This window comes from Patagioenas fasciata, chromosome 19 (genome assembly GCF_037038585.1).
Source record: "Patagioenas fasciata isolate bPatFas1 chromosome 19, bPatFas1.hap1, whole genome shotgun sequence".
In the NCBI taxonomy this organism is placed as follows: domain Eukaryota; kingdom Metazoa; phylum Chordata; class Aves; order Columbiformes; family Columbidae; genus Patagioenas; species Patagioenas fasciata.
This window is the reverse complement of record NC_092538.1, coordinates 7,618,293-7,631,416: the sequence shown is the minus strand read 5'-3', so window position 1 is coordinate 7,631,416 and position 13,124 is coordinate 7,618,293. Positions and strand designations below refer to the sequence as shown.

General features: G+C 43.4%; 1 protein-coding gene across 6 annotated transcripts in view; it reads right to left on the bottom strand.

The window, feature by feature from the left end:
* RFFL (ring finger and FYVE like domain containing E3 ubiquitin protein ligase) overlaps window positions 1-13,124 on the bottom strand; it is a 29,034-nt gene that overhangs the window by 5,965 nt on the left and 9,945 nt on the right. For 5 of the 6 annotated variants that reach the window (XM_071817023.1, XM_065853048.2, XM_065853051.2 and 2 more), the window contains 2 exons: window positions 5,300-5,490; window positions 704-1,108 (listed from right to left, as the gene is read on the bottom strand). In XM_071817023.1, the coding sequence (XP_071673124.1) occupies window positions 704-1,108; window positions 5,300-5,485 (591 nt within the window). In that variant the 5' untranslated portion in view covers window positions 5,486-5,490. Of the gene's footprint in view, window positions 1-703; window positions 1,109-5,299; window positions 5,491-11,152; window positions 13,054-13,124 lie in introns of those variants that run through there. The other variant, XM_065853050.2, reaches the window with a different exon arrangement.

The window sequence follows — 13,124 nt, the reverse complement described above, 5'->3', positions numbered from 1 at the left end:
ACTGAGTAAACTTCCCATATCAGATAGCAGAAAGGCAAACAAAGCAAAGTCAATAAAAATAATTAAGCTGAAATGCCCCTGACAAGGTTCGTCAGAACTGCAGGGTTTGTCACAATAAAAGATTTAACAAGAGACTTGGGTTTTGTCTTCTATTAGAGTGCAGAAGACACCAAAAACCTCACCCACACAAGATGGATCTGCACCAGCACACCCATCGAGTACCAAAGCAACTGGTCACAGGAGCATCTAGTGGCAATGGCAAGTGTTGACCAAATCACCAGAGCAAACGTTCTCAGAATAGTGATGTTCTTCTCAGACCCAACGTTCAATATATTCAGCACTGCCCGCCAAATTAAATTCCACTAGGGCAGGAAGGCAATGGCACACCAGAGTATGTGACAGCAAGTCAGAGTTCTACACGCAAGTCAGCATAAAATAACTCATTTTACTTTCCTAATTATTCTGTAAGAGAGCGGGAGGTCCTCTTTCCAAAATTAAATACAAGCCTGAGAAGTGCATGTATAAAATGCAATTGAAGTATTTTATCATCTAGAAGACCTCCTTGCTTTTTAAGTGTGCATCTTTAACGTAAAACTTTTTTGGCACATTATCTACTTGGAAAACCTCACACAACATCTTAGTATTTAATCCAAAGATGGAGATGAACGAGTTTGTAGGAGATGCTTCTGGCCTGAGACCGTACCTGCTGATGTTCCTGAGCTAGTGAACTTGAGATGGGATCTGCAGACACTGGAGATGCATCTGGTGAGGTAGAAGATGCTATGCTGGTTGGTGGGAGAATCACAAAGTCTTGCTGTCCAGAGGCACTAGTATTAAATGGATTTGTTCTTATCTGATCTTCCTCAGTAATTATAGGCTGCTGGCCAAGAATCAGAAACACCAGGTCCTCCTTTTCACGACACAACTCTGTGGAAATCTCACGGAGTGCCAAATAGTCTCGCAGATCCTTCACCTTCATCTTGATCAGCTCCTCCCGCTGAAAAGCTGTGGCTCGGAACCGCCGGCACAAGTGGCAGAGCAGGGGACTGCCTTCGGGCTGGCTGGCGCAGGACGTGCAGAACTTCTTCTTACAGTCCAGGCAGATGTGCTGGGAAAGAGAAGGGAACAGGATCAAACCGATCCACACACCCTGTGACATGTCTCTACCATCTGGAAGCCAAAGTATTATAATCATTATAATAATAGCCTCTGTTAAAGCATAATCAAAGCCTTCTGATTGATGAAAAGGTAACAAGCGTGTTACTCATGCTCCTGGATGAGGAAAAGGATTGAGCCCATGGGCAGGTCACTAGATGCCTCACAGTTCTTAGAAAAGCTCTCCATCCACCCAAAGTGAAATCCTGGATTCCTAAACAAGTCTCTCAAATGACAGGAGTTTTCTGCACCTTATTCCAGACCTGTTCATCCCGTTTAAACCACAGATTAAATCAGGAGATATCTAAGAGGCAGCAGACTTTGAAGTAAATTACAGCAAGCTGTGCATTGCTTTATAAAACAACTGAATGAAAGCTCTAGCATTGGAGGGAACTACTTAAAAACATTTCTCTATTGCATAAATTTAATACTTGCTACAAGCAACTCCCCCCTGCTTTTTTTTTTCTGCTTCAATTTGTTACGATCACTAAACAAATCTATTTTTCACCATAAGAGGAAAAGGAAACAGCAAGGCTTACCGTGTCTGACAGACATCAAAGAATTCAACATTTATTTATGTGTCAAAAATAGCCAGCTTATTTGGAAAATAACATGCACGCTATGTGCCAGTTAGATGCTAGACAGAAAGTGTTGGAAGTTTTGGAAATATTAGGCCCCAGATGCTTATCAACTTTACAGATTGAACTCTGTTTTTTACTTTTTGTGTTTTTTACTGTTCCAGTCTCATCACTCAGGGCTCCATTTTCAGAAGTTCCAAGCACTCACAGTCCATGTTGACTTCTGCAGAAACTTGACTGTTCAACACTTTGGAAAGTCAAATTCTACATTTTCCAATAGGAATAGCAGCATAACAGCCACATTATGTAGCTTTTAAAAAGTCCTGAGGGGAGAAAGAACTGGTTTCAGTGCTGGTTAAAGCAACGCCAATTCACAGTTTCAGAGAAGACACGTTTCTATGAAATCCTGATGTCCTGACCCATTCAGAGCTACATGAGGAAAGTACATAGAGTTGGAGAAGAAACGAATACAAACATGGAAACAAACAAACAAAAAGTTTCATGACTTGCTTCTAGTGAATAGAGAACATTTTTAACTTCACAGCTCAAAGAAAGCAGAGCTTTCTCATGTTTTAAAAGGTATAAATATACTACTTGCTTACCTAAGCTCCTTCTGATCCCCTGTACAGCCTGGCAGCCCCCCCGCCCCCCCACAGTTACAACTGACAGACTTCTCCATTAGACCCGGGAATACACAGTTAGTGGAAAGAATCACAATTTCCTGCCTAAGCATTTTAAGGCATGGAAGTTTCTACCGCAGAGAGAATCTCTGGTCATGCAAATTTGAAACCTCATCTCAAAATCACCATTTGGGGCTCTGCCAAGTCCAAGTGACTTTCATCAGTCACAAAGCGAGACAGGAAGGGCAATTTCCGCACACCATCCAGTTTTGATAAGTTCCCCTTAACTTGGTTATTATAAAAATCATTAGCATGTCACTGACTTTCTTCGACCCTACGATTGCAGGCAGAATCCACTTTCTCAGGAAATTTTCAGGGCAGAGACAGGAACGAACACTCCAGAAAGGCAAAGGAATGGAAAATAACCCTGTTCACAAGAATTTCCCTCTCTCAATCACCCATCTCTGACTGGGGAACAACCAGAAGAACTGAGGAAAATTAAAACAAAATAAACCCCAAACAACTGGGCTTTAGTCTCTGCCAACTGGCGCCCAGGGGAACGGCTCCACGGCCAAAGACCTTCCAGCCAGAAAGCTCCTACTTGAGTACACATTTCGATATCACATAAACGAGCACAGGACAAGGGCTGCGTTATCCAGCGTGGGTTTTGCAAGCTATTAACAGTAATAACATGAGTCTGCCTTAGTTATCAAATGATACATTTGAGAAGTCAAAACCATCCATGTCTCTGGCTTATCAGTTCACCACAAGGATTCATCTTCTGAGCAAAAAAATTCCCCAGCCTGTATCTGAGCATCAAGTATTTAAATATGCACAGAAGCTGTTTGCTACATCTCATTGGAGCTGTAAAAACTGCTTAATACTATATTTGCTGAACTCTGACTGAAAGGGCAATGACTGAAGACACCGATCTCTGCAGGAGGATTAGTTTCAAATGTTCTTGTAAATTAAAACCTGTTACTAAAAGGTCAAACCGCTTCTGAATGATGCTTACTGACTGGCAGCACCATTGCAGGATGGCCAAACAGGAGTGAAATCCCATGTCAGTCCAGAAGCTGTTCTGGTTGTTTGCTCTAACAGCTCATCTCCCACAGATACCAGCACGGGGCTTTGATACACTTGGCTCTCTATGCGCAGGAGAAAACAAAGAAATGCCAACATTCAAGCTTTCACCACAGCTACTGTTGTTCAGGGTGTTTGGTTTTGTGTTTTGTCTTGTTTTTTTAATCTTACAGAAAATGCTCCTGGCAAGCTAGAGTGTAAGGATGAAAAGAAAAGCATCTTCCTGAAAATGTCAGCCAGTTTGAGGCACTGAAATCAGAAAATGGGGGAGGAAGGAAGAACAATCCTTCATCTCTACCAAGAACGCTGCCGTCGCTCTCTGGCAGCAGAGAGGGGAATGAAGAGTGCTGGTTTAAAATTTAAAAATTTTGTGGAATCCATTTGCTGCGAAAAAACAAGATCAAAAAGTCATCTAAGAGAAGGAAAACAAAAATCTCAGAGTTTGCTACTATCATTAAATTTTACATGCTTTGCCAGTTAAAAGCATCTTATAAATATATGCTCCGTTCAAACCTCCCCTACCCTAATCCTTTTAGTAGGTGCCATGGTATATGAAAAATAAATTACAATTATGATAAAAGATCAAGTACTTAAGATACCAACATTCTGCTTTTTGGGTTCGTTCTTCTTGTTGTTTGGTTAGTTGGGTTTTTTTAAAAGCAATCTAGGTTATTCTTATGGTCACCAGTGTGGAAGGAATTAATTTTCATGTATTGTACTTCAGTACAAACATTAACTGGAGATCAGAGTTCAAAGGTACTGCCTCTCTTGGGACAAAATGCAGAGTTTTTGGTGCTCTTGTTGCAGCAAAGTGAGATTTCATACATGTCCTGGTCTGTGTCAACAGAACTAAAGAATTAACATGGCTCACAAACACGTCAGTGTTTTACAAGTTCTGTACTCGGTTCTTTAGCCCAAATTCCCTTTTGGAGAGCCAGGACCAATGGATGATCTGTCAGACCTCTCTGCAGCTGCCTAAGCTGTGGAGTCACCCTGCTCAAGGCAGCCCCAGAGGCTTCTGCTCAGTCCTTGTGGTGGCAGAAGGAAGGTTTAGGAGCCTCCTTTCACAAAACTATATTAACCTCAAACTCACTGATAGCCTGCACTGAATGGCACAGACAGGCACACATTGTGCTCAGCTGCCCCCGCTACACCGACAGCCAAGTCCTGCGGAAAACCAGGGAACTCTGCTGGGGGCAGAAACATCTTAAATTGCCTCAGCAGATCCTCTACAATTTCATCACCAACGCTTTACCTATGCCCCATCAATCAGCATGTTTTCACATACGTGGAGCGGTGCTGACGACTCTTTATCCAAGGCACTGCTTTGAAGGCAGCTTATATTAGAACATATATTCCATTAGATACCAGGAAAAATGGGACCATCGTTCTAGCACTGCTACGGTGTAATCCATCCCTAACTGGTTTCATTTCTTCAGCAACTCTACACACACTCTCAAACTTTACAGCTGTTCAGCTTGAGCAACAATAGTTTGGAAAATAGATATGTCCCTTCATTGAAAGCACCAACAGATTACTAAACTTCTTGCCACATTTTTTTAGGACATTAGTGTTTTTATGTTCAAGTTAATGCTCCTTTAAGTGATGACAGGCAGTTTGGCTTTCTTCTTTCAGGGCCTGAGAAAGCCAAGTCTACCAAAGGTTAACTACCACATTCCCAGTCATCTTTAACTATATCTGCTAATTGCGAAAGAACGACGGAAGAGACAGACGCAAAGGCAAGCCGTCTTTCCCCATATGGTAAGTCCACCTCTAACGTACGCCCATTGCTCTTCAAATTGGCTCTTTGGGATTGAACGGGAGGCAGACGGCAAAGTGCCAGAGCGGACGTTTGCGACTCACCTTGGTGGTGGAGCTGTTGAAGGGCAGCCCACAGGCTTTGCAGCTCTGCTCAGCCGCCGTGGGGGACGGGAAGGAGCTGTACCCAGGGTTGGAATAGGCTTGGGGTCGGGCTCCCAATGACGGCTGCGGCTCCATCTCTTGGGGTGAGCGATCCAGACACAGCCAGTTACAGCAGCTCGCCCACATAGTAACTGCAAGTGGGAAAGATACACGTTAGAAATTATATGGGAAACAAACCCAACTGAAGTGAAACAGAGCATAAAATGTGTATTAAAATTTCCCACCATCGATTCATTTTTGTAAGTTTTGATCTTTCCTCTAACCTACAAGCACGTGCAAAAGCCACACATGCGGTCCAGCACCATACGCCTTCAGTGAGAAAGGACAAATAAAGTTCAGGAGAGTCATTAGGGGCATTTCTTCAAGTTCACAGATTACAGCAAAGACAGGATAAATTTTAAGTTCCAGTTGGCTATATAAGGGTTTATGATCAAGTTTGCTGTATGAGGCTGTCTCTATTCCACGTAAACCGTAATGCACTGACTTTGTTTTTTGTGCGCTGCGAAAAGCAAACAGAAGCTCAAATTATTTCTCATACATTATTTAAATAAAACCAGCAGCAAGATCACAGATGGCTTTTCTTCAATTTCACTCTCAATCTCTCTGCCGATTTGCAGCTACAAATCTAAAAGGACAAAGTAAAGGACAAGGACACTAGAGCCACTTATTTAACATATGCCAGTTCTCAACTGAATTTGCAGCATTACAAGGCTAAATCATCACACAGCAAGCAAATGTCAGTAACTTAAAAATCAAATATTAGCTTTCAGTAACTTACTTGGGAGAACAATTGCACCTGAGACACAATCACTTGGTTTATTTTTTTTGCAAGCTAAATAACATACATATGTATACACTTACCTAAAATCCTAACAGCCCAGTGCGAAGTGCACCGGTTTGGAGTCTTCTAAGACCACCCAAGCAGAAGTAATCCAGAAATACACCGCTGTAAACTTGCTTTTGGGAGTTTACAAAGAAAACTGAATTTGTGTGAGCAATCAGAATCTAGAGCACACACCATGTGTCATCACTTACTGGTCAACAGAACACAAACAGAACACAAAGTGCCTCCTCTGCATTTCTCCATTCACACTGTGGTTCCTGGACTGCGTTTCCTTCATGTCTTAAAAATCGGGTCCATCACTGATAGTTTTGGACTGCTCGATTTTATCAGCTGCTGGAAATAAACCACCTCTCAGCTACACAGCCAGGTCATTTCTTTCGCCTCAGGAAGCATTGCCACTGTAAAACTCCACGTTCCCAAGGGAAGGGGGCTGGCGCGAGTCCTAAAGCTTATTTAGTATCATATCCTAACACACTGTTCTGTTGAATTTTTTTTTAAAGCCGGGTTAAGCCTTTTGGGTTGATGTACTTGAATTGGGAAGCCTTTGTAGTCTGGTGCTGTTCCAGTCTCTGTAGCTTTAGTGGCATCTTTATTCCTTTCAAAACGTGGCTGAATTGGGCTCGTCAAAGGCAGCGCTGTCGCGGCAGTGGACACATGCCTTTCAGATTCACAATGGGGAGCTGCCCGGTGAACTCTGCCCTGCAGCCTCAGCGGATTTGAATGTTTAAGTGAAAATCGACAGATTCGTTACATGATGAATCAGTGACACAATTCTTGGTGTCACTGATGTGCACAATGCTGTAAATTGCACTTAGGCTGGCAACTAGATCTTAATCAATACATGGATTTGTTCCATGAGCAGAAATAATGTATCATTCAATTGTAACACATACTTCAGATATCACACATAAAAGAAACAATGACTCTTTCTGCACATTAATTTTCGAGCTATCGGTCCCACTCAGAAGTTAACACATCCTTTCTGGGGCAAACATACTAAATTTCTGTTTGAAACTGTGGAGGTTTAATTCGTCCCTAGGAACTGCAAACCTAAACAACACGAAAGCCGCACAGTCCACCGAGTGTTCACAACCCCCGCAGCAGTGAAAACTGCGTCCGTAGTGACGTTCCCTTCCTGCTTCAAGGACCCCTGCAAACCGAAGGCCACCCACGGTAACAGAAAACACAAACGCTACTGCCTGCCCCAAAAACTCTGCTTTCCTAAAAAGGGACAGCCCACTAATTCACTCTGGAACATTGCAACATGTCAAACACTGGGAAGAAAAACACAAAGGAGTGCACAAATCAGGATAAAATAAGACAGAACTCAGCATTCAGCTGGAGTTGCAGTTCTGTGTAATTGCCAGGAAATGAAAAGGTTGACAAAAGGCTCAGATGTTACTGCAGAACCTTAATCCTGCTCAACTACAAAAGCACAGAAGGGAATGTCCATAAACAAACAACCAGTGACCACCAGGACTGTCCCCTGACAGGTAACATTTTTCCAAAGGTTTTTCCTATCTTCAAGAGAAAGAAGCGCACAGAAACACAACAGCCATTCCAACAACACAGACGTTACTGCAGCCTGGAACGGTGTACGTCAGGGTTTAATTATCTAAGGACCTCTACACAGAGGAGTAAGTCTATGGTAGCGCTACGCCAAGTGCAAGGAAAGGAGCTCACAAACGTTTCTATCTCGGCCCATGCAGTGGCCATCAGCTCTACCTCACCTCATTTGGTAGATATCTGCTCCCGTTTCCAGATTGCCAGGACACCCAAATGGCTGAAAAGCGAGAATTACACTGTTGGTGGCTGGAACACGCAGTGGATGCTACATGGGAACTTCATATGCTGTCACCAGTTAGACGAAGCTTTGCTAACTGGCAGCTGTGCTACCAAGTAGATATAATCGAGACTTATGATGCTAAAATGTTTCCGTGCTGTCTACAGCTGCTCTAAGATGACAAGAAATGCAGGTAAAATTCTGCAGCTGCTTCAAGAGAGATTTTTCCTTCGTTCTGTACAGCACCAGTTTTAGAGCAGAGGAAATAAGCTCGGCCAGTGGGAGAGGACTGGTAGGGGCAAGCAGAATTCCCCAGTGAAATTCCAGGATGGCAGTTTCCTGGCTCTCTCCACAATGTTTTGCTACAGCCTAATTATTCCCTTATTTATTTTGGTAGCCATTCAGAGGATGCAGTCAGCATCATCCAGAAACCAATAATTTCCATAAGCAATGCTTTGATGGCTGGGTTGTTGGTACAGATGTGGCAGAACCTGAGCAGAATAACAACAAAGCAGAGCCCTGTGTAAAACCTGCCACTCCTCTGCACATGAATGGTGAGGAGCTCCCCAGTTACACTGAAGTGACAAACGCCCAGCCAAAAATGTTACCAACAGAAAGAGCTACCTTTTTGTTGTGCTCCAGGGCTTGGTAAACACTTACAATAACCTGACTAGTATTAACATGTGGGTTTTGAGAAGTTAACCACACCATAGACTCCAGGAATTTTCAAGCAACTTCTTGAATAAAAGATGTTGACTTACTGGCGTGACTAAAATTACAGGCATTACTGATAGCAGCAGTCTTCGTTATCCTTGGACATGATGCTCATAGTGGCCAGTGGGAGCCACAGAAAACAACTGTTTTAACTACACAGCTGAGTTTTGGGAGACTGAAATCTACATGGCAGGTGCCCAACAGATGACTTTTGGGAGCCAAAAAGTACCCGTCCTAGATCCTGATCGCATGGTGTGCCCGGAGCACTGGTGAGAGCAAAGGAGCTTCTGCAAGGGCGGTGGTGCAGCATCAAACAGTCCGTCCTGGACCCGCAAACACACCCGCCCACATGGCGATCATCACGCTGGGCTTGGTTATGGGAAGGGGGATTGTTTTATCTTCTTTCTCCAGTTTCTTTAAGGAAAAGCCAGAAGAAATCCCATAAATATTGGATGAGGCTGGGAGCTGCTTGCCATGGTCTGTGGGCAGAGCAGTGCCAGCGCTCTATCATGCTCTGCTGAACTTCGTTTTTCTTCCTGTATGAAGCTGTGAATGCCATTACTTTCTTCACTGATTTGAAACAGAAGAGTGAAATTCATTTCACCACCTGTTCATTAACATGTTCTACACATTACCATGAGTTTTGTAGAAATTTGCAGGCATGATTTAATTCCAGAGGAAATACCAGTGATGTCAAAAGTTTCCCTCCCATACACTGCTGAAGACAGTATTCATAATGCAAGCCTGGATTTTTGTACTTTCCATCTTCATTTAAAAAAAGCATCTGAACTCAGGTTCTCACTATATGTGCAATATTAATGGCATAATCTTGCTGGCTGGAGTATCAGAGATCACTGTCTACATACAAGATTTATTACACATGCTTTGCAGATTTTCTATCACAGGGTAGGCTTTGGCTGTATAGGAAAACTGTGGTTTATGTTTGAATATAGAACTTCCCTTCATTTTCCTAAGAGTGCAAAAAAATAAGGGACTAGAAAAAGCAAAAGGAACATCTCTTAGAATAATTGAGCTTTTGGCTCTGTATAAATAAAGCTCTTGATGACTGTGTCTGGCTTCCCCTTTTCGTGACTGCTCAGGAATTTGGGGGCTGGAATGCAGTAGCACCAACACACTTGAGCTGAGGGATCAAAGGGAACTGGGCTCCCACGGGCAGCTGATTTTGCTCCCGCACGAGAAGAAGCCACAGCAACAAGTCCTCGTCCCCCTCCTGAGAGGCCACCGGCCCCTGGAACACCAGGGCTGATGACCCCTGGGGCTACTGCGCCTGGAGAAGGGTGCCAAAAAGGGAAGGAGATGCAAGACAAACAGCAGCTTTGCTAGGACATGCTTCCCCATAATAATGTTTGCTCATTAGCCCTATTAGCTGCCCTCGCACCTCCTAATTTAGAGGAAGACTGTTCACCACAGTGAGTTTCTCTTCCATTAGCTCCCTGAATCATCAAGCTCCTCTTCCCATCTCATTCAAGACGCCATCCTCCTTGACTGCCTTCTTACTGCCTTTCTGAGCCCTGCTAGGACCTTGAATTACCTTCTCCCGTTTCTCAGGGATTTCCAGATTACTGCGGTGTCTCAGTCTTCTCTCTCCACCTTTCACGAATGCTGTTTTGAAATTGTTTAAGTGTTTAATGAGTTAACCATCTTGGTACTTCATTAAGAGCATTGTACAGTTGCTCATTGCTACAATTTACTTTTTTTGAAAGTAAACCTGCACTGATAAGAGATGCTTTGCTAAAATTAGTTTCACTAATAACCTACCACTTACAAACTGAATTCACAGCTTGCTTGGTCAAAAATTAGTATTTACTTGATAACAGAGCTATAGAATAATCTGCTCAAATGATGTTTATGCATTAAGTATTATTTTTATCAGCCTGTGACATGAGTACACAGACCTGAATTATGATAAATGGGAGCAACCATATGTTGGGACAGGTGGAAAAGTCAGCAAATGAGCCGTTTGCAGGAGCATGAGGGCAGGAGGCAGGTTGCCAGTCTGAGCGTGACATTTGCAGAGGTGGCGTCTTAACCAGTACAAAGCATGAGAGAACGAGGAGTGGGGACAAGCGCTGGCTGTTTATCACAAAACATGTAAATCTGCCCTGCTATATACAACAAGTGGATTGGACACAAGATTTTTACCTAGGGATAGAAAACAAAAACGTATTTATGAGGAAAGGTACTACTTGTTCACATGTGCCCAAGGCAACAGCATGCACATCTTGAAAAACGTGTGTAAATAAATATCACCACTGTATCACAGCCAGAAACATGAGAGTTCAGAGGGAAGAGAGACTGAAATTTTGATATGGTAAGAGGAGACATTTTTCCTTTTTTCCTGTGCTTTCAGAATGTCTGGAGACATTTCACATCCTAACCATCTAAGTATACAATACCAATAACCTTTACAAAGACAAACACGATTGCTCACCAGTCTGATCAGCAACTTTGATGTCACTCTTAAAATTTATCAGGTGAGAAACCAGCCAGCTACCAAGGCAAAGGACAGAGCGTCCAGGTCAATCTGCAGGGAGCGCAGTCAGAACCAGGCGTCCAGGTTGGCTTCCGTAGTGTCTCGGTCAGGCTTCTGCATACCCAGGAGCACAGCAGGGCCAGCAGTTGCCCTTGAACCGTGTCTGCGTACTCACGTCCTCTGGCTGCTTTCGACACACCAAGCAGGCTGATCCGGGCACCCCATGCCCATTCGCTGCCTAGACCTTCCCCGCTGGATGTGGACAGAGCACGGCTTGTGCCATCGGGTGATCCATCTTCAGACACTTTCACACAGCAGGACACAGCTCCATCTGTACTCCTCCATCTCAGAGACGCCCTCAAAAGCCTCCACGTGTGGGCACCCGGCGTCTCAGCCGGCAGGAGATGCAGCACATCCCAACACGTCCAGCCAGGCGCCAAACCCAGGAGCGCGGCACACAACTGGATTCAACGGCGTGTGTGCTCACTAGGTGTGCTGCTCCTCCAGCACGCGAGCCCAAAGGAAGAGAGTTTGGCTGCACACCAGCATTTTAATTAAGGAAGTGACATCCATTTACCACAGAGCAGAAAGTAAACAGCGTAGCCCATTGGGGCAGGGTGCAGAGCAGCGCAGGAAAAAGCTGGAGCGGAGCCACCGCAGTTCAGCACAGAGACAGCCACACACAACCTCAATGAAACGCTATCGCCTTCAGTTAGCGCTGCTTCCAAGAGAAGTACCAAAAGTAACTTCCTAGTTATATGGTACAGAGGAAACATGCAGACAAAGAGCCCTTCTACTGCTGTAACCTGCTTTACACCGGAGTAAAGCATTTGCAAGGTAAGCCCTTACAAAGTTTGCTTAAAAGACAGGAAAATTAAGAATTAGAGTTCATAAATACATGAATAAAAAAGCATATTCTAAGACCATTTTGCAGCTTTACCAGTGTTTATCAGCATGCAATGTTAGAAATAATTTTGCAAGCTTGCTCTCAACAACACCTGCTGATGTTGTTTGTTAGATCTACAGGTAGATCTTCAGTGAAAGCACCTTTGTCCATCAGGAGATGCCCCAATACTGTTATAAGCACAAAGGATCGAAATTTCAAGCACCTCTGTGAAACTAGAGAGCTGCAATTTTCATTTGAAAATTGAGATGATGGTTTTAGAAAGCTGTGTGATTCACACAGCATTGCCCAGGAAGCCGAGTCCAAAGTCACAAACAGAAACCCTCTCACTTGCCTCCAGCTTTGTATCTGAATTGCAAAGTCAACACTCACTTTCTCTTGCCCGTGTAGCACAAGCAAAACCAAATTTTAACATGAGAAGCTTGGCAACCCTGTTTCATTTTAAATGGAACTGAGTACCTGGGATGTGTATTATTTCAATACAAACTGTTTACTTCGATCCAAAATTGCACTTTATATATTGAAAAATATTTAGATAAAAAGTTCTTCTTGCTATTAACTGTAGTTAGGTCTCTAGACATCTGCCAAGATGGAAACGCAACAACAGCCTTTTTCCTTTGCAAGTCAGTGACATTCTTGCAGCAAGTTAACACAAAATGAAGTGATTAATGAAATCACATGACTAGTTTTAGAAAATTATTTATCTTATGCAGTCTGTCTTAATTGCTGTGTCCCATACCCCTTCCCAAGCAATGTGCTGCGACCTCAGACACACTATCTCACTTCCACTCCCTTGCTATGCTGAAAAACAATTAAAAATCCACTGCACACTTTCACATCAGTATGGTATTCATCAGCAAGACAAAATTAAGTCAGCTGTAATATTTATAGCATGAACCAAGTCAGAAAGAGAAGAAAACAAACTCTGGAGAAGTTAAGATTGCAGAGTGCTCCATTCCATGATCATTCCCACCCTCCCAGCCCCGTGTGGCTGTATGTGTGTCTCCATCCTTTGTCCCACGCACA